The sequence below is a fragment of the Electrona antarctica genome (genome assembly GCF_951216825.1).
Source record: "Electrona antarctica genome assembly, chromosome: 14".
Taxonomy (NCBI): Eukaryota; Metazoa; Chordata; class Actinopteri; order Myctophiformes; family Myctophidae; genus Electrona; species Electrona antarctica.
Window position 1 is genome coordinate 11,112,355 of NC_136795.1, and position 22,837 is coordinate 11,135,191.

Below are 22,837 nucleotides of genomic sequence, written 5' to 3' on the forward strand. Positions count from 1 at the left end.
CACACACACACACACACACACACACACACACACACACACACACACACACACACACACACACACACACACACACACACACACACACACACACACACACGTCACACACACACACACACACACACGTTTAACTTAAATCTTCGCTTCTGGGGGTCCTTGGTACAACATTTGTTTGAGATGCGAGTCTGCTTCCAAATTTTGGAGGTCCTTGACATGAGAACCACTGACTATATCAACATAGGTCTTTCAGAAAACTGTTAGGATTTAAAAGACATTTGTAGAACCGGCCTCAGGGATTAATGGATTAAGCCTCTCTCTGTTTCTCTAGATGACGCGTATCTATTATTGGGTCTGAACATAGCAGATCTGTATCCTGACACCACGCGCTACATCACCTACGAGGGCTCCATCACCATCCCTCCCTGCTACGAGACCTCCACCTGGATCCTCATCAACAAGCCCATCTACGTCACACAGATGCAGGTGTGTAGAGGACACCGTCAAATCCTTTCTGTTCGTTTAAAAACACCTGAACACTTGCTGGAGGTGAATTCTAATTAATTCTGGGGGTTACATTTGGCAAAAAAATAGCTGATCTCCAAGCTCACAACATGTTGGGCTTTGCAACGTTTTGTGAGCTTGTTTGGTGAAGATAATTGGTGTAGAGGGAACACGTTTGGGCGCGTAGAATAGAGCCCTAGAATCCAGCATTTATGTGGTTTTAAAGTTCAGATTGGTTTAAATGTTTTATTAATTAAAACAAGTTCAAGATTGAAGCTCTAACTCAGAAGAGAGCGCAAATGGGACCAAGCGGACAATTGCAGTTTACAGGTGTGTATTTGGGTGATACAGAGGAAAGGTCAAGTATTTATTTTGTATAGCATACAGCATTTCATGGCAGTTAAACTCAATGTGCCTGTGCATGATAAACCAACAAATAATGATGCACACATTAGTGCAGCAACCATTCTATCCACCCACACAAACCCAACCACGATTCAGATGATACGCCGTTTGGTTTCAAACGCCGGTAACTTAGTTGGGTGGTGCCAGGGACCATGATGCACGGCAGGGCGATACTGATTGGATTATTGGGTTGACCAGGCCCGAATTTACCACTGGGCTAGGGTGGGCTGCAGCCCGGCGGCTCCCCCGGGCTGCTAATTCTTTTATGATGGAATTGTAAAGTATTGCAATCCAATTCAAGTGAGATTTGTGTTTAGTTATTGTTGTATTATGGTTAAAACATTGAGAGCTTCTGCTCTGCTGTCTGCACTGTAGACAGTGCCTGCTGTATTGCGGGGTAGCTGTGGAAAGCCTGATCCGGTCTAAAGCCCGCCTACTTGTGTCCACTATTTTCCACACAGACTCACAATACGCGCATACATGCACGCACGCACGCACGCACGCACACACGCACGCACGCACGCACGCACGCACGCACGCACGCACGCACGCACGCACGCACGCACGCACGCACGCGCGCGCACACACACACACACACACACACACACACACACACACACACACACACAGTACCACTTCCACACCATAAACAGTTCATATTTAGATGTCTAAAGATGTCTGTCTGTCTGTCTGTCTGTCTGTCTGTCTGTCTGTCTGTCTGTCTATCTGTCTGTCTGTGCCTCTCTTTTGGGGGGGCTGGGTACCCCAAAATTAAACACAAATCCCCTGTACAGTCTGGTATGAGCTACGCATTATAATGCTTTGCATATTGACTGCATGTTATTATTGTGTGTGTGTGTGTGTGTGTGTGTGTGTGTGTGTGTGTGTGTGTGTGTGTGTGTGTGTGTGTGTGTGTGTGTGTGTGTGTGTGTGTGTGTGTGTGTGTGTGTGTGTGTGTGTGTGTCATGCGCGCGAGTGTATTAACACACAGCATACTTTTAAATCGCAGATGGAAGATGTCCTGAGTGGTAATTGTACACGGTGTTATAGGGGAGCACGGCGTGTCACTTTGCGATGCGTTGTGAGCTGTTTTTGCAGAATGACAAATTTTGCCCAATGTTTTTTTTCTGCCACGTGTCTCCTGTCCTTCTCTTCTCTGCCATTATTGTTAACTATATGAAATCGTGCATTTCCTGTCAGTTGGTTCGTCATGACCCATATATGGTCATGCCTCGGAGTCGTGACATCACATGATGTCATCAATATTAAGCCCATATATGGAGATCCCTGATGTCATCAGTATTGGCCAGCAACTCTACATCTCACCTCAAACCTCCTCAAACCCTTAGATCTCCATATATGGAGCTGACCTCTTCTGACATTCCATATGTTGATCCTTCCCCATCCATCCTTCCTTTTCGATGTCTCCCTCTTGACTAATACCTGTCCATTTAAACTCTAGACGGGCCTGCCCCAAAGTTATTAGTGCAGCCACGCCCGGCAGCCGGCGAACACTAGAGTTCTCAACAGGCCCGAAAATTAAGGCCCGGCCCTACCTGGGCCCTCATCAAACCCTGTACACTCACTGCCCCCGCTGCCACCCTTAGATCTCCATATATGGAGCTGACCTGTTCTGACCATTCCATATGTTGATCTGACCTCATCAATCTATACACTCAAGACTCGCTCCATATATGGCCAGTACAGAATTCATTCCATATGTTGATCTGATCCCCCATGCCAAAGCGCCAGCGCTCGCCCAGCAGTCTGCTGTCACCCAGGCGGATGCATGGGCGAGGTCGCTTCTCGCCCTCAGGCGTCTTACTGGTTATATTATTATTTCCATTTGTTATTAACCCATTAACACATCTGCTTTTAACCACTTTAACCATTATTTTAACTTTAGCTATTGAAAAACTGCAGATATATGAGCGTAGATCTGCTGTTTTTGAAAAATTGTGAAAATATTTTTTTTTGAAAATGTGTGCAAATCTTTGAATATGTATATTTTTAAAGCAAACATTTGTAATTGTGAGGGTCCCTGGAACAAAATATAACCGGGTTGGTGGGCCAAATAATTGTGGGTCTCTTGACATGACATGAAAAAGTTAATTTAACAGAAAACTGTTCATTTGTTTTCGTTGCGTGTGAACACGGAACACATGCCGTGCGTGCATGGCGTGTGCGTCCAACAATGCATGTGGGGGCGTCATGGTTTCCGTCCGCTCTCCTCCTGTGTAGATGCACTCCCTGCGCCTCCTCAGTCAGAACGAACCCTACAAGATCTTCATGAGCATGAGTGACAACACGCGGCCCACCCAGGCCCTGCTGCAGCGCTGCATCCGGACCAACATCAACTTCAGCAAGCAGGGACGCGACTGTCCCAACAACCGAGCTCTGCGGCCACAGTACAGAGGTATATGGAGGGCTGTGTGTGTGTGTGTGTGTGTGTGTGTGTGTGTGTGTGTGTGTGTGTGTGTGTGTGTGTGTGTGTGTGTGTGTGTGTGTGTGTGTGTGTGTGTGTGTGTGTGTGTGTGTGTGTGTGTGTGTGTGTGTCTCTCTCTCTCTCTCTCTCACTCTCTCTAGCTTTAATTGCTGTCACAGTATTCACTTGCATGCAACAATGGCACGGCACTCGGCACTGGAGAGAGCGGTGTGCTGCCCCTCATTGTCATGACTCCCTAGGCAACATTTTGTCTTTGCCTCAGGCAGGCTCTGTGTGTGTACGTGAACATGAGAGAAAGAGACTGCCCCAACAAAGCGTGTGTATGTGCGTGTGTGTGGGAAAGAGAGAGAGAGAGGGAGGGAGAGATAGAGAGACTGACCCTAGAAAGATGCCCTATGCCCCCAGAATGTATGCAGCTGTGCGTGAGAGAGAGAGAGAGAAATTACATTTAGACAGAGTGGAGCGGAACATGTTAAGGGAAGCTGTCTGTTTTGGTTTGTGGTGTGGTGTGGGTGGATGTGTTTGCAGGTAGAGGTGGTGTTTCTGTGTGTCTTCGTAGCAAGAGAGAGGGAGGAATACATAACGCTAGAGAACACAAAATAAGGTGGAAGCGAGCAAGTCGTTTGGATATGTTCACTGGCACCAATTAGGGCTGAAAGGTTACACAGATTTCAGATGCCCCAAGCCCACCCGGTGCTTCTCAAAGATAAGCTACACAGGAGAAACGATAAAACGTGATTTATTCCTGGAGAGAACTTTGGTCATTTCGGTAGAGAGTTCAGTGAACCTCCCGACAGGGACGGATTAACCCCACAAGGGCCCCTGGGCCGGTACATTTTTTGGGCCCCCCCCTAGCGCATGTGCGCGCAGAATTTTCGAGGTTTTTTGTGTTTTTATAAAAAAAATTACCTAAATTTAACAAAATCAATGGCCAATGAAGGTCCCCAGGAGCTTTTTTCAGGGCCTCAAACACATTACAGGGCTTTACATTTTCCCAGAAGGGCCCCTGAGAGCCAAGGGCCCCTGGGCCACAGCCCCATTGGCCCAATGGCTAATTTGGCCCTGCCTCCCGACGGTTGGGGGGTGTTCCCGGTTTGAGGCAGATCGGAGATTATCTGGTCAGATTATAGTGTGAGGCATTCAAAGATCCGATCTTAAAGACCTAGTGAAATGAAAAATACATCATATGGTCATATACCTAACAATGGATGCCAACATTTCTTTGTGTATTTTTATATCAAAAGTCCATAAAAATCCAATTTTAATTACTTCCTTTGAACAAAAACGTGATGCATGATGACGTGTCGAGTGTCAAATTAATCTTGATTAAATTCACCTGTTTTATTCCCATTGCTGCGTCGTCCTCCAAACACAGCTAGTTTTGATTACAGAACTACTCTAATCTCATTCAAGATGACATCCAGTGTATTACTCGTTTTAAACTTAATCATCACGCTAAAATATGTATCTGAAAACATTATAGTTTAGAAATAAGATACACGCTTTGCTGCCCGTGTCTCTGTCACTTTGAAAACATGTGCGTGCATGCGTCGCGCACGTAACGAAGCGAGTGAAATTTCAAAATAAAATGTATTTTTCACTGCACCTAATGTGCTCACAGATGATCAGGGTGCCCCGATAATTACCGGCATATAGATGATTTATGTCACCGTCTGCAAGGAGACTGACGTGAAGTGAATGAGAGCGAGGACCTTTGACATGGCAAGTCAGTTGAGACAAACTGTCTGAGGCTTTTCGATATCTGGCAAGAACCCGACTTGTCTATATTTAGCAATTTACAATGTCGATACACTAATTATGAATGAGCAGTTATGCCACGGGCACTCCATCAGCCCTCTCGTTCATCATCTCTGTTCTCCCTGTCATCTCTTACGCTCGTATCCAAAGTGACTTACAAGTGTGAAATCAACATGTCTTCCCAGTCATTATCACAACCTTTCGTCTGCACAGTGCACACCGCAGAAAGTTTAACCGACTCCATCTGCTTCTGCACGTGAGATGAGATTACGCAAGGTGCTGCGTTGCTCAGTCAGGCACAATCAATACACATTTAAGATTATCTGTATATGTGTGATTCAACCAGGATTTAAAAACACCTGTAGTGTGACTGAGTACCCAGTTTTGGAAAGTCTTATTTCTCAAATCTCCTTCCCCTCTAAGTAGGCCTACTAGTCATCCGCTATATACACGTACCTCCAATCTATCACATTTCTCTCCAAAATCCCGAGCCCGATATCACGCAAACATGGTGAAATAACACGGATTGCTTGGCAATTCCGTATATATTACAAGTCACCGCAGAAACTCGCTTTAGCTCGCTCGGTGGTTGCTCTCGTTACTCAAGTTAGCTTGAGACGGCGCATCTCCGTCGCAGTCTAAAACTATAGGGCGCTTAATGGGGAGGATTTCAATGTAATATCATGTACGGATTTCTGGGTTTTCTAGTAGTGTAGGCTATGTAGGCCTACGGAATTCAATCTGTTATTTCACCGTGTTTGGGTGAGACCGGGTTGAAATCCCAGTTCAGTACACTCTCGTCGAGAGAAAACCATGGATTGCATCATATGTGCGCTGTACTTTCGTGGTGCTCCAAAACCAATCTGCACAAGCTTTGACACAGAGATCACGAATCCCTGAAGCAGAGCCTAAAGATACTCAGCTAAGAACATGATGATACGAACATGACGTGCTGACAAAGTGAAGACCTAAATGCTACTGCGGAACCAAGCTGGGGAGGTGGTGGGAGTTTGGTCACTAACGAGCTGTCGTAGCATGTAGGAGAGAGAGAGAGAGAGAACTTAACCTATTATAAGCGGGAAATCATCTGTGTCATGTTAGAGTTGAGCTATAGCAACAATGCAACATGGATTTAAAACAGTGGTTTAGAACAGTAAACCACTGCAGCGTGTCACTTCATGCCGACCTGCAAGCTTGTACATCTGCGATTACACTTTGAAAACCTTGAAAGTGTTGAATAATTTAGATTTTTTTTTAATACAAATCTTCTTTTCTGGGGATCCCTGGCACAAAACACTTTCAGATGAGCGTCTGTGGTCAAATATATATATATTTTTTTGGGGACCTAAGCATGAAAAAGTTTGAGAACTAGAAGGCCTCAGGTCTTAATGGGTTAAATAGACTGCATAGTAGTTCCATAATACACTCATCACATTTGTGACCAGATTTGACCGAGGGGCTGCCATTGGATTTTTTTGAATTTCCGTTTTTTCATGTCATGTGAAAGCAGGGAATCATAGCTTCAAATTGACATATTGGTTGTTCAGTTTGACCCACCAGGTTTGGAGATATGGCTTATAGAAAAATGTCTTGCAGGAGTAGTGGAAAAAAGACCAAGCAGAGAAAATGGACTTCTAAGCTTTAGTTCAGTGATCTGTGACTTTAGGGGGCGCTGTTTTCCCTTCATTTCTCCATTAGTCAACCAGCAGTGTTGCCATGTCTGCTTATTATAATTAGTTGGCCTTGTTTCTAAAGAAAAATAATGCATAGGCCTACTGTACCAATTTTATAATAATTTATAACCTGTTAATAAAAATGTATTTGACAAAAATAAAGTGTAGTTGATTATTTGGGCTTGTTTTTAAAGTGTAGTTGATTATGGAGAGTTGGTAACCAAGTGGACCCTTATTAGATCTTTAACTATCAAGTGTAAAAAGAAACCTTAAAAAGGTCCATTTTGTTTCATTTTACACTCTCAAGATATACATAATTGTTAAACATCTGCATTACTTAATTTACAATAAGTCTACACAATTAGAGAATGTTGTTATCTTGATCGTTTGCCTGTTATCTCTCCTTTTTAAAATAGGCTACTGTATTTATTTGGCCTTTTGTAGTATGAAAAAGGGAAAATAACAGTGGCAGATAAATTAGGCCTATGTAAATGTTCCAGATGAGTACAAATAAAAGAGCTATATGAATGCAATAAATAAAAAAATAAAAAAACAGTAACCAACAGACAACAGGACAGTTTGCTCTCAAACCCTCCCAGCACAAATTGTGCCCTCTTGGCTCTTCTCTTAATTCCTCTGTTTCATTAGCCTGTTATTATTATTATTTGTCTGCAGACCCCCATCTGAAAATAATTTATGCCAGACACAAGATTTGTGTTGTTTGTATGCATGTAGATCCGCTAATTTCGCTTATTTTGGGCTTGTTTTCATATACCGGGTTGCTTATTTCTCTCGCAGAAACTGGCAACCCCACAATGATAGCCGTTAGCTACATTTAGCTAATATATTGATATATATCCTGTAAGCTAAAACAAGTACAAGGCAAATAGTCTTTCAGCTGTCCTCAACAATTGCCACCCCCGCGATGGCAGGCTCTATATCGCGTGTGGTCACATTTGGTCACGATCTGAGAACGGCTCGACTTCGTGCCTGTCTGAACTACAACATTAAAGCCTCCTACCTAGCCGAGGCTCCTTTTCCAGACATTTCAGACCCTCGCGGCGCTGTCTGCATCCACCAGGGGCAAGCCGTTATCCTAATATGCACCAGATCTAATTATCTAGTCAATCATATAGATTTATAATTCATCTGTGACGAGGCCAAAGCCAAATCCGTGTCCCGTAAGTGTCGTTCTTGTACAAACTTGTCTCTTGTGATTGAATTGACAGTTTCACTCAAACAATTAAAGAATGAAAGCAAGACAAATCTCTGTGCAAAGATCGATCCAAATCTCCGAGAGTCTCAGTACAGGACTGCAGTTGCAGTCTGGAGTACAGTAGCCTCGGAAACCCAGACGTTTTTATTTCCTGCAGGGAGAAAAAAAAAGTCTGGGTCCGAGTCCACTTCAATTCGGCATAGAGTAGTGCAAACATCACTCACTCTCTGCTGATTTCTGATCGTCTGCACCTTTGTTAAATTGACACACACGCACACATACACACACACACACACACACACACACTCCTCTCTCTCTCTGTCGCTCTAATTAATTAGTCTCATGTCTAGCAGCTGCGCATAGTTTATCCCGGCGGATCCTGCCGGGAGCTGCCTATGCCATAAAAAGCATAGGTGAGTTCCAGGCTAGGAGTACAGTAAGGAAGGATATAGTAGTAGTCATGATAAATATAATACACTAATAAAACGTATGATATAATATAGCCTACTAAACATTCTGTTAGACTACCATACACACTATATGTACTGTATGAAGATATTTTATATAGTGCATAATTGTACAGAATACGAAATTCATAAAGTATAGAGAAATACATATCAATTTAATAAATGCATTAATTTGTTCTTCAGTGAATCAGTTCTTTCTTGTTGAGGTCATCTGATATTTGTTATTCCATTTCAACAGAAGAGGAAAAAAGTCAAGTAATAATCACAGCCTCACATAGAAAATAGAAACCTATGATTAAAAATGTAATTTAAATATTACCAATTTAACTGAATATAGGGGATACGGCATTGCACGTGTGCGTGTTATGTATGTGCGCGTGCGTGCGTGCGTGTGTGTGCATGTCGTGCCTGGTGCAGTGTTTCTGTCTTTGATAGGAAGGAGGAAGAGAGTTGAGACCACCCTTGGGAGCAACAAAGGAAGAGTGAGGGCAGTTGTGTGTGTGTGTGTGCGTGTGCGTGTGCGTGTGTGTGTGTGTGTGTGTGTGTGTGTGTGTGTGTGTGCAGTATGTGTGTGTGCGCGCGCGTGTGCAGTATGTGTGTGTGCAGTATGTGCATGTGTGTATTTGCTTTAGAGCTCATGTCATCATATCCTCAGGGTATCTGCTGCCCACCCTCCTCTTCCTCATCTTCCTCTTCTCTATATCTCTGGTATTGATTCCATCGACCACCAACACACACACACACACACACACACACACACACACACACACACACACACACACAGTCACACACACACACACACACACACACACACACAGGTGCACGTACTGTGCTCTGTAACATCCTGAGTTGATTTAAAGGACCACTTCACCCATTTTCCACCTATCTTTATATAATTGTTATTATATAACTACTGCTCATTATAATATATGGTATGTTTGCCTACTGGGTCTATGTCTCAGAGGAGGGCTGTGGACAGTTCAGAAACCCTCCTACCAGTGACATCATCGATGGGGGATCCAAACTAATATAAACAGGCTTTCTATTCCTGGAAAGTTAGCATGCTATAATAGAAGCCATTTATCTTGCGTAGAAGGAAAAGAATATATAAATCATTAGAAATGATCGGCCTACCGATGACGTTACTGGTAGGTGGGTTTCTGAGCTGTCCACAGCCCACCTCTGAGACACAGACCCAGTAGACAGAAATGGTACAATACTCCCACAAGCTTTATTGAGGACCAATTATATGGTTGGAAATGGGTGAAGTCAAGAAGTTCTCCTTTAATCTGAGAATATACTGTATATATCTCAAAAGGATAAATGAACACTGAGGATTTTACTGTGTGGGAGTGTGTTTGTGTTTGTGAGTTCGTACGTGATAAGGAAGAAAATGTGTCAAGAGTCAAGACAGTGTGTCTGTGTGCGTTTGTACACAAACAACATACTGTGTGTGTGTGTGCGTGTGCGTGTGCGTGTGCGTGTGCGTATGCGTGCGCGCGCCTGTCTGAGCACATATAGGAGTCATATCCTCTGGAGGAAAATTTCGTGCGCACACACACACACACACACACACACACACACACACTTCTCTCTCTCTCTCTTCTGATCTCCTCCATATATCTGCGCTATCGATCCAGCCGTGAACCAACACACTCACATGTGGATACCAAGCCCTTGATACAGGCCTCTTACATTATACACACCCTCGATGCTGAGGTCTGTGTACGGCTGTACGCCATTGGTTCTCTCAAAGTGGAGTTCGAGGACCCCCAGGGGTCATTGGTGGGGGGCAGGCGGTCCCCAGCAAAACGTGTTACTACATTTTAACCCCTTCATCCATATTGCATGCGTTGGCTATTCAAAAATAGCATATCTACAAGCTCACAGCGGGGTCACTTCATGCAGCACTGCGAGCTTGTATATCTGCTACTATATATTTCAGTGTGCGTCCCTGGCACAAAATATTTTCAGATTGGGGTCCGCGGCCTCATATATCTCAATTTGGTGCATTTAAATATAAATGCACTGTCAGTAGGTGGTTTCCAAGTAGGACCCAAATGCGAGGAAGTCAGAATCTTGAAGTGGAAGTTTAATTAGACAGAGGTTTGCAGGAGAGCAACACTATCAAACGAACAGACTTTGAAACTCAGGATACAAGACAATAATCCAACAGAGAACACAACCAAACACAGGGCTTAAATAGGCACACGATTAACAGGACACAGGTGAACTCAAATCAAAAATCAGGGAAGGTGAGACAAGGAGGGGGGGGAAGGCAGGAAACTACTACAAAGGAGGACAGGAAACACAAAAGCATCACTTCAAAATAAGAATCAAGAACACCATATCAGTACTTCAAAATAAGTTTCAAGAACAACATAACACAACACACAGAAGGCAGATCCTGACATGCACCATTTACCATTTACAGTCTCTATAGGTCTGTGTAAACTAGGCCTATTGGTTCCCAAACGTTTCAGGTCGAGACCCAAAACGGATCTTAGACGTTTGCCCGGCACCCAAACTAGTGAAAATAGCAGATCTACAATTGCACGTGTTGCTTCGCACGATCTTGTAGATCGGCCAGTTTCACTACTTCTTAATTATTATTTTTTTATTCATGGGATTTCTTAGAAATGTTTTAATATAAAATGTGTTTATTAGGAAAAAAAGGGATTTTTACCCGAGTTGTGACCCATACAAATGGGTCGGGACTCGGGGCCCAGTGTTTGGGAAGCAGTGCTGTGCAGTGTACACAGCCTCTATAGTGAGGTCTCTGAGGTCTCCATTAGTCTCTGTACTGAGAACTGTTGTGTCTTCAGTGAGATCTGTGCAGCTCAACGTGGAGGCACACTGAAAACATTAGTTGGATGAATCTGTCTTCTGTCGATATATATTGGATTTGTGAGAGAGAGAGAGGTGGTAGAAAGAAAGCCAGATAGCGAGAGAGAGATCTGAATAAAACAACAGTTAAAAAAAGGGCATAGGTGAAGAATAGAGAAACAGCGGAGGGAGAGAGGCAGACAAACAAGACGGAGAAAGCAGAGACCGAAAGAGGGTAGCGATGACTGAGGGAGGAGACAGAAACTAAATAATGTTGGGGGAGAGCAAGAGAGGGAGAGGATAGACGAGACAGTAGAAGATGACTCAGGAGAGGAGAGTAAAGAGAGAGCAGGGGATGTAAAGAAAATGGAAGGGGGGGAAGAGGGTAGATGTAAAGTATAAAATGGAAGGGGGAAAGAGGGTAGAAAACAGGCAGAAGAAGAAGTTATAAACTCCCGAGTGTAGGTGTATAGGCGAATCCACGGAGGGGTGTCCTGGCCGCAGACACTACTGAGGTGTACTATTAAGCGCATCTTTACACCTTAGCACTGATTGGCTACACCTGGCCTACAGGGCACTGCTCCATGGATTGGTCTATACGGGAACAGGGGAGCAGGAGAACTTAAGGCATAGGGCGCATGCACATATATGCCTCAAGAAGAGGCCTATCCCAGGCGTCTCCATGGAAATGGCGCTTCGCACGCGGCTTCAACTTGTGACGCTCAAGCGTCATTTCCATCCACCAGCTGTTCAAAAACCTGGTAGAGACGCCTGGGATAGGCGTTTTCTGACGCAAAGGCGAAGGTGTGCCTGCGCCAATGAAGCAGAGCAGAGCGAGGTGTGCAATGAAACCGAGAAGGAGGGATGGAGAGAGAGGAGACAGAGGAAAGGAGCACTGGGGCAGGGGGAGAGAGAGAAAGATCACTTGAAGAATGGGTACAGTGCATTGCAGGGATCCCTCCACCTTGCAGAGAGAGGAAGCCATGTGGGAAATAAAAGAAAAGATACATCTTCTCAACCTCTCTCACTGTCTGCACGATAACCAATGGAACTGTTTCGGAGGGCCGTTTGCACCATTAAATCAAGGTTTCACTAGTCGGGTTTAGTTTTAAACCATCCTTTTAATATTGGTTTTGTTTTTTTTAATCATGGTTTTAACTTTCACAGTAAACCTCGTCAGCATTGAAAATGAGGCAGAACCTCAATTGCTCTTTCGAGAATAAATAAAGGTTTCAATCAATATTAATGTTAATCCTGTTGCACCACTGCTTTAAACTTTGATTAAAATATCAATAGGGGATTAATTTTAAACCACGCAGTGGATGGAGGTTTAAATGTAAACATGGCAGCATATAGCCTCGTTCCCAGCCGCGCATATCAGATGGCTAATAAACCCCATTATACGACGGTGTTGCTCGCTAAAAACAAGAGAATTAAATAGTAATGCTAATGATATTATTAGGCTCAAGAGGGTTGGTTATTCGTGTTTATTTACAGTGCATATCCAAGATAGGGGACACACAACAAAGTTGAATTAATTAATTAATCACATGTTAAAGGATTTAATCACGGGTTAAAGGATTTAATCACAGGTTAAGGATTTAATCACAGATTTGCTTGAAATTATGTGGTGCATTAACACAACTCAACTAAAATAAATCCTAGATCAACAAATCCTTCATTAAACTAAACTAAGCTTTATTTCATCTTTCTTGGTGCTGAGAGTGTCAAAATTGACTCTCTCAAAGTCCTTACACATCGGGAGTGTTTATTTTTTGCGCGATTAATTGGGCATTGTGTAATGAGTACATCCACGCCGAACACAAATATTACATTGTGATGAAGCGACATTTATTTTCTTTCATGGAAGCAAGGTCGATGTTTCACCTTGAATGAAAAGCATCAACCTGTTTGAAGCATCAGCAGATGAAAGGTTTCGATGTGAAACATTTGGTGAAGCATTTTAGGATTGTGTATTCATCACGCTGTGTAAGGACCTCCAACGTTAAATTAAGTTAAATTCCTAATGTACTGTACCCTCTGTCTCTCTCTATCTCTATCTCTCTGCTGTGCTTTCCTCTGTTTATCTGTTCCCACTCACTCTCTTTAGTTCTCTCGCACGCACGCACGCACGCACGCACGCACGCACGCACGCACGCACGCACACACACACTCACACACACACTCACACTCGTCTTATTTCCTCTGTATATTTCTCCCTCTCTCTGTCTTCACATTTATTCTCTCTTTCCGTACTTGCCCTCCATCAGTCTTATCAGTTTGAGCTCTGATACCTGAGGCTTGTCTTTGTTGTTTCTACTGTTTCATTCTGACACTAATTAAGATCTTTATCTCCTCTGTTCTTGTCCCTTCTCTGTTCATCTGTTTTTCTCCTCTCCTCTTTTCCCCTCATCGATCCTCTACTCTACTCTCATCTCTTCACGTTCCTCCTCTCATCCGTTCTTCTGTGCAATCTCCCAGTGAACCAATGGCTGTTGAAGTAGACCATCGACAGACTCACAGAACAGAACATTTGACCCCATGAAGAACAGAGACAAGTTCAGTTCTTTTGCCAGCTGAACTGAGCCCTATACTTGACTGAACTGAGCACAACGTGGCTGAACTGTATCTGTGCTCTATCCTCGACTTGATCTACCACTCTGGCCTCCTCTCACACATCCACTACCACTTTCTGGAAGTCAATCTGTGCCTGTGTAGCACGGATTCAAACCAGAGCTTGGGACTCAAAGTGTGAGGCGGACTGCAAACACTCACTTGTCTACCCATGTACCATGTTTCTATTCAGTGTGTGAAGCGAGAACATACTGGAGAGATCAGCCAGGGTCTGCAACTGGCACTGACCACGTCATTTTCATGAGGTAACGTTTGGCGACTTTAAGATGGTTGCAGCCTGGAAGCGAGAGAAGCAGAGGCCTTTGAGCAAGGTGCTCAACCTTCAATCCATTCTCAGTGATCCACAGTGGAAGCATTTGGGAGTACTACAATAGCTTGCCATGACGATACCATTTCCACTCATAGGCCACATTCAAAGGCCTGCCTGCCCCGCTAGCAGGTGTATAAAAGTGTCATTCCTAGAAAGAGACTGATGTAATATACCAAAAAATTAAATTAAATTAAAAGAAATGCAGAGAGAATGCGATGTTCAGGTAACGTGTTAACAAGAAGTAGAAGGAGAAGGAGAGACTGTTGTAATGGCCTAAAACAGACGGGGACTCTCTGTGCAGATCACAGGGATCAGTACAAACTTCATCACAACACGGGATATTCTCTTCTCTTCAAAGCAGCTCATTAGAGAGTAGAGTACGGACAGGGTGTGCCTTGCAACGTTTCCGTGCTTTGCTCCGATGCAGAACTGAAAGCTTCCCAGCAGCATGGCCCCCAGCTAACTAGTATTCCTGAAAACGAGGAGTTTGATTCCAGCTGGGGACCTGCCCGACAGTACAGTGTGTTGCATGCCATTTCCCCTCTCTTCCTCTATTACCCGTCTGTCCACTGTCCTATCTGAAGTAAAGCAGAAACCTGCCTAAAAAATAAATTATATATATATATATATATATATATATATATATATATATATATATATATATATATAAATCATGATGAATGGACCAGACTGTGATTAGCGTGGAATAGTGTGGTAACAGGAGCAAAGGACCAGGGTGTGATTAGCGTGGAATGGCGTGACAGGAGCAAAGCAGAGAAACAAGGGCAAGGTTAGTGTGCTCACTGCTCATTAGCTCATTTCTCAACTGGAAGTTTTGAAGGTAAGAAAATAAACGGACCCATTGAGAGATAAGTGAGGAGTTTCAAACCCAAAGCAATGTATCGACTCTTACAGAATGGCTGCTCTAACGAAAGTGAATCACTTTACATCAATAGTGTGCCATTTTATGACCCTTTGCTCACATAATAGTTGTTTTTGACCGTACAGTCATCTGTGTTTTTGAAATATTTAATGAACTGCAGGTTGGGGATGTTTTTGTTTTTTTTCTCTCTCAAAATGGTGTTCAATATTTGTTTTGAATTGGAGCCTAGTTGCAAAATTGATAAGCTGTCCCAGTGTAAAGGACATGATGGCTCAATATCCACATCACTGCTGTTGTCTGTTTGGTTGGTTGGTTGTCAGTTCTCAGTTTGCTGTGTTTGTTGTTTTTCATGAACACCGAAAGTAATTTAACTGTAATAAATAGAAGGAAATGAAACACTCTCCTCAGAAATGTCTGTACTCCCAACAAGGCACTAACAGTTAATTTATACTTTGTTTCCTGACACTTTCAAAAGACTTATGTGTAATACCTTGGTGAAGCCCTGCGGGGAGAGTTTTTTTTCCCTTTGTTTTAAGTAACTATGATTTATTTCTTCCAATATCTTTTTCTCTATCCCCACCATGAAAACAATGATGAATTAAGCAAGAAGCCAAATCATTTTGCACATGACAATTAATGTCAGCGTTCCCTCATGGTCTCCAATCATACTGCTAGACAAAGTGACTTAACAGGATGTTTGTTTTAGTTAGGAGTGAAACCTTTTCAATTGAAAATGTCAATATTTTGCTGAAGAACACTTTTCTAAAGGCTTTGACCCCACATAAATCAGCCTTAAGGCTATTATGGCTCATTTTGCTTCTGTCCATAGAGTTAGGTGTTCTATTCCATGTTTAGCTGAGTTTCATTGACACAGGTTTAGGGCACCCCTGTTGGGATTTAAGAAAAAATCAGACCTGTCTGCAGTGAGTGGTGCAACAGCGCCCCCTGTTGGTACCCTAAACAGACAGACAGACAGACAGACAGACAGAGGGACGGACGGACATTGCTGGTTCTAGGAGTGGTCGCACCACTCAAAAGTACAAAGCAGTGCATTCCAATGCAATTTAAAATATGTAAGCCATACTATGGCTTACATATAAAACGACAACCAGCATACAATACAAATACACACATGAAAACATGCAGTTTAGAGTGAACGAATAAACAAAATGTGCTGACCTCATCACATTTGTGATGACGGCTATGGCCTTTTAAAGCCCGGCCAAGAAGTGTTTTTTGTGCAAAATGCTTGGAATGGATTCAGAATCATGAAAACACCCTAGTTTGACACGTCACATGCTACTTAAAGCATAATGAAATTTAGAATATTTTGCCTTATAATGGTTGTATGGTACCCCAACTTTACAAACACATTGGTGAAGAAAGTTCTGGGTAAGAAATTTATTCCCAGATTGTATTAATATCCCCTGACTACAGTGTGCTCAGTGCACTATTTCCGAACGCTAACTGCCAGGGGGTAAAAACTGTCTCTAAATGAGCAGCGTGTGACTTGATGCTATTGTATACTTGCATGATGGCAGTAATGTAAAAAGATGGTGGCCAGGGGTGAGTGTTGTCCTTTATATACCCTGTGCCCTCTTCCTGGAGTGGATGTGTCATGATGACCGTCATGGTGATATATAGAGATCACATCCAGTTGGAGAAAGTCCTTATATGATTCTAATCTAGAGCAGTGGTTTCTGAGGAACATACAGACTGGCAAAAAAGGAGACAGAAAATGAAGAGTCTGTACACATTTGAGGATTATTATTATTATTTTACTTTACTGGAGTATTTCCCGATACTTTTACTTCTACTGCACTACATCTCAGAGGCAAGTATTACTGGAGTATTTCCCGATACTTTTACTTCTACTGCACTACATCTCAGAGGCAAGTATTGTACTTTTACTCCACTATACAATTATTTGAAAACTGAAGATTTTTACATTAACCACTTCAGCCCTATGCATTATTAGGCTATGGATGTGAGCTTGTAGATCTGCTCTTTTCAATGTTTTTTTTGTTGTTGTTTTTACTTTGGGAACTTGTGAAATGGGACACGGCAAAATAAGTACAGAAATTAAGTATATTCTATTATGAATACTTTTGTACCTTAATCAAGTAAGCTAAATGATTAATTGATTGAATCCCAGACTTTTATTTGTAACAGAGTATTTCTACAATGTGGAACTTTTACTTAAGTAGAAAATGTGAGCATTTCTTCTTCCACCACTGGTAGCAGAACACTGAGCTGTAGTCAATTAAGTTAAAACAAACTTTTCTCACAGAGTGTGTGCCCTGTAGCATAACAGACCCAATTAACCCACGTTCCAGGGTCACTATTGTACCAGTAGGCTGCACAGTTAGCGTTTCTATTGTCAGGCCATCCACTGCCCCAGTACCTGCACAATAAACAACAATGTATTACTATTAGTACCTGCACAATAAACAACAATGTATTAGTACCTGCACAATAAACAACAATGTATTAGTACCTGCACAATAAACAACCATGTTGAATTGAACCACATCCACTCAGTCACTCACATACAGTGACTTTGATAGAATTACAATATAATATAAAAACATGTAAAATGTCTCACAGTGTTGCCGGGTGGGTTCCATCCAGCCACGTCCATCTGCCCTCAGTCATTTTCAGACCAATCCATGACCAACCGTAAGGGGCCAGTCCTCTGATGAATGCCTGATCATTGGTACATGATTGAATCATCATTAATTTCATCCAATACATTCACTTCTTCACTATAATCATGGAAGTAGATCACATGCAACTACAGTATGTACTGGCTACTACTGGGCATGCACGCACGCGTGCACGCACACACACACACACACACTAACCTGTTCTTCTGCACTGCTAATGACCGCCAGATCAGCTCCTTGTTTCACGCAGTAATCTCTACCTTGCTGCCATGTTATACTGCTTTCATTAGCTTTGTAGTAACAGCTGTCTGCAAACCTCTCCCATCCACTGGGACATGACTTGTCTAAAAACATCAAACTGAAGATTGACTGATGGATTTTCAATGTGATAATCATTTCTAACACAATAATAGTACTCAGAGATGTAGTTGAGTGGATGGTAAAAATATCCATTTATTATATCAATGGTGTTTTCTTACTGTTCTACAGCACATATTTTTAAGTACAATTATCTGGTATTTTTACTTCAGTTAAGTATTTTAGTTTTTTGGATACTTTATACTTCTACTCCACTACATCTCAGAGGCAAATATTATATTGGAGTTGGAGCACTTTTACTTTGGTATGTTGATGCAAGTAACATTTTGTAGGCTATATTGTGGTATTGCCACTTTTACGTAATTCAAACATATGTACAGTAGCTATAGCTTTTGCAGCAGCTAAAATCCAAGTTGATCTGGCTTCAACCGCAGCTACAAAGCTACAACGTGACCACGTGTTGTTTAACCATTTCCACTCACCTCTGTAGATCTGTTGAATCCCCTGGCGGTCATCTGCTGGCAGCTGGCGGTCCTCAGTCTTCATCCCGTGGTAGGCGGGATCCATGATGGACGATGGGTCGCTGGAGTGATCCAGACCCAGTCTGTGGCCCAGCTCATGGACCGATACCAGAAACACATTGATGTAACGTGGATCTATGGAAGAACAGCTATTTGATCAGGGCCAAACTGGGAACCCCTTTGATAAGAAGAGGGAAATCTGGGAACCTCTTCCCACAATTTAATGACGTTGTGGCCACACTGTATTGCCATATGTCGTGGCTACATGTTATTTAGTCGTGGCCACACTGTATTATGTCATTACCATAACTTACAAGAAAGTATTCTGTTAAAGAACCTCTGCATGCCACTGATTGCTTCAGACAGATCCTGGGTGGAAGGGGACTCGGGAGCCAGGAAGCCATAATAATATTGTCTCAGCCATGACTGGTGGAAACACACAGGAGACACGAAGACAAACAAAACGTGATTAAAAGTTCCAAATTAAGAAATAACCAAACACTTTGAAGGAACAAATACCAATATACAGGGTCATTATGTAGGAGTAATTATGTTTCCGCACTGTCTGTGAATGTGTCTCTGTGTGGGAGCAGCTAATTTTCTTTTTTCTTTCTTTATTTTTTCTTCTTCAAATTGACCTACAGTATATCATTTTGACATCATTTTGGCATGCCATAGGCCAAAACGTGAAGTGGCCCTTCACGTGTTGGCCTATGGCATGCCAAAATGATCCCTGGTACTGATACTGTACCTCTGCGTTGTCGAGGATGGATCCATCCACGGAGGCACTGAGTGCGCAGAAACACAGCAGCACCAGGAAGGTCCGTCTGCTGGGCAACGAGAAGCCACTGTCCCTGGAGGTGGAGGCCATGTTCCTGGTGTCAGCACTCTGCAGCAGCCGGTGGGATAAGACAATACCAACTGGAGCTTCCACTCCTCAGTGCAACAAGGACGGTGTTGCTGGAATGTTGGTACTTCTTTTAAACGTATGGTGGGGAGGAGAGGGGCTGTGGGGATATGGTGAAGTATACATGACCCTTGCCCTTTGCTTCTCGGCCAGAACACGTGTGAGGTCCCACAGAGCCACAATGAGACTATCATTCAAGCCATAGGGGTAAACAACTGATGACTGAAATTACATCATCAGCAGTATTTTGTCAACTAGTAGTTACATTGCTCAAGAGTTAAGCCAGGGGTCATCGCCTTGTTGGCTCGTGGTGGACATTTTTTTGTCAAAATTTATTTTTTGGCATGGACATACTGCAGTGGACAATAATATTCCCAGAAACATATAAAGAGATGGCCCTCATTGACGATAACAGGTCTGTAACTCATTCTGGCCACTTTTCCACCAAAATAACTTTGGTTCCAGATTCTTGGAACCTTGGTGTTGTCACCAGCGGACATTTTTGGGTTCCAGCTCCGAGCCGACTTTTAGGGTTCTGATTCTGAACCAATTCATTTTCTGTGGAAACACTCTGAACTGGTTCAATATGAGGCGGGGAAAAAAGAACCGAACCGGTTAAACCCGGTGGAAAAGGGGCCTGGGGGTGTACAAATAGAACCAAATGTTCCCTTACTGGTCCATTAGGTTCCATTTGTATACACTCTCAGACACATTTGAGAACCATTAGTACTAGTTGGACTCATGTAATGTGTCATATCGTAAATCACTGTCGTACAAATTCTGAAGAAAACCTGGAGACTTGACATTCGGTAATTGGTCTTATGATCAAAATAAGAACATTTTAATGGATTGGAATGGAATGTTTGCCACAGACAAGGCCTAGTCTTTGCCATGGACATATTTGTCCGTATACGGACATATTGATGACCCCTGTTTAGTGTTTACGCACATCTAGAAAGTCATTCAGTGTTCTAGAAGAACCGTTGATATGTTCCAGACATTAGGATGGATATAAGGCTACACAACAATACTAGTAATAGGATGCGCAGTTTTGTCCAAAGCTGTTGAAATGTGAAAATGCGGTTTATTGTGAACTTACAGTACATGCTAATGCATTATAAATTGTACGCTGGGGACTCTTAATATATCAATTACAACACACACACACACACACACACACACACACACACACACACACACACACACACACACACACAAGACTTACCCATAAAACCCAGAGTCTGAACGACATTAAACCCATACTCTGAACACTGCAACGTGAAGCTGTGATCTGAGGCAGAGGCTGCGGCACACAAACTGATTACACTGTAGATCGAGTCATTCTTGTTTCTAAATATCACATTGGCACAGCTACATTTACAATACTGTACTTAAATGTTCTATCTTCCTGTGGATTTGATTACAAAAAATGATTATGTGAGAATGTAATCTGCAGGCTTATTGGAAAACACATTCATCTTGGCCTCTATTAGGGTGTACATGAGCCTATATCTTTAAAACACATTCATCTTGGCCTCTATTAGGGTGTACATGAGCCTATATCTTTAAAACACATTAATCTTGGCCTCTATTAGGGTGTACATGAGCCTATATCTTTAACCCATTCTGGGCGGGAACCCCTTTTGTATTCAAAAATGTTACATTTTTGATGCTGCTATATAAATATTTGAAGTTTTTCAGAAAACTTAGGTCAGGATTTAGAGGCGTTTTTAGAATCGGCCTCAGGCCTAAATGGGTTAAAACACATTCATCTTGGCCTCTATTAGGGTGTACATGAGCCTATATCTTTAAAACACATTCATCTTGGCCTCTATTAGGGTGTACATGAGCCTATATCTTTAAAACACATTCATCTTGGCCTCTATTAGGGTGTACATGAGCCTATATCTTTAAAACACATTCATCTTGGCCTCTATTAGGGTGTACATGAGCCTATATCTTTTCTTGGATGTTGAATTCACTAAACGTGTGAAGATAATAAGGGGGCAATAGACTGCATTGCACAGTGACCACAAAATTGCCCTTAACAGTAACACCCCTCTGCAGTGTGCACACAGGTTTAAATAAATACATTTAATGTCATAAATAGCATATATTTATAGGTTAAGTGTGTCTCTCCAGCTGCATTTTCAGGTCGGGATACTAATTTTATCCAATCAGAAGATGAGTGCTCGAATCAGGTCACAAATTACACAAGTGAAATTTGAAGTGATGACACGAAGAGATGAGCAGACAAAATAGTAACTGGGCTGCATGGCCCCCCGGCTGGCCCCCCTGGCCAGCCGGGGCGCCTGATGGAGGGGAAAGGAACTGGTTGGAATAACGTGTTCCTTCCACGCGCTACGTCCAACCAAGGAAACTCCCCCTGTCAGGTGTAAAGGAGCAACTTGGACACGTTGAAGGAAGCATGAGTTCAAGTCCGTTGCTCTCCCCAGGTTTGTCGGAGGGTGTGTAGAGCCCAGGATCACATTAGATAATTGACACAGGGGTGAAAAATGGGTTACAAAATTGTGGGATAAAAAATAAAAAAAGAGATTGCATGTGTGTGTGCAGTAAGCTTTGGACTTTAATCTGTAGAGATTTAATAGCGTAGGCTACTTTGCTAAATTGATCACTAAATTGATCACCTACATACAAACAGACCAATAGGTGATCAATTTAGCAAATAAAACAGTTGGTGTTTATCAGGCAGTGTGTCATGTCTGTTTGTCCAAACTCTTAAACATGTTGCCCAAGATTATAGCTTGCATTTTTTTGGGTAATTTTGTGATTTTGTGGTAATTTAGCGAAAAGTTCAAAATATAATAACAAAACTAGCCGATCTACAAACTCACAATGAGTTGTGAACTTGTGATGCAGCACATTGTGAGCTTACAATAGGGTGTAAGTGGTTAACATGTTGAAAAAACACAAGTGCGTGTTTGTGTGTGCGTGTGCATGCGTGTGCATGCGTGTGCGAGGGGGATTTTCTTTGCTTAGGTTTCAGATGTAAGAAGGGGGCTCCAAGGAAAGAAAATGTGCGGAACAACTGATCGAGAGGCATGCTTACCTTGTGCTTACCTCGTCTGACCGTTTTGAGATGTGTTGCCAAAGCACGCTCAGGCCTCATTCACACCTACACAACAAATGTTCGGTCCGTGTGTGATGTCTGATTGCTGTTTGATTGCTGCTCCAATTCATTTTCAATGGGAGTCACATGGTTTGACCAAACATTTTTGTTTGATGAGGGGGGAGCAATCAGCAATCAGCGATCAAACACAAATGTTTGATCAAACCATGTGACTCCCA

General features: G+C 42.7%; 1 protein-coding gene across 1 annotated transcript in view; it reads left to right on the forward strand.

Annotated features, from left to right (window-relative positions):
- The window catches only part of LOC306936320 (carbonic anhydrase-related protein 10-like), a 137,858-nt gene extending 123,016 nt beyond the window's left edge, over nt 1-14,842 (forward strand). The window contains exons 7-9 of the mRNA XM_079519809.1: nt 326-480; nt 3,145-3,319; nt 13,771-14,842. Coding sequence (XP_079375935.1) covers nt 326-480; nt 3,145-3,319; nt 13,771-13,793 — 353 coding nt within the window. The 3' untranslated portion in view covers nt 13,794-14,842. The remainder of the gene's footprint in view (nt 1-325; nt 481-3,144; nt 3,320-13,770) is intronic.
- The last annotated feature ends 7,995 nt before the right edge of the window (nt 14,843-22,837 follow it).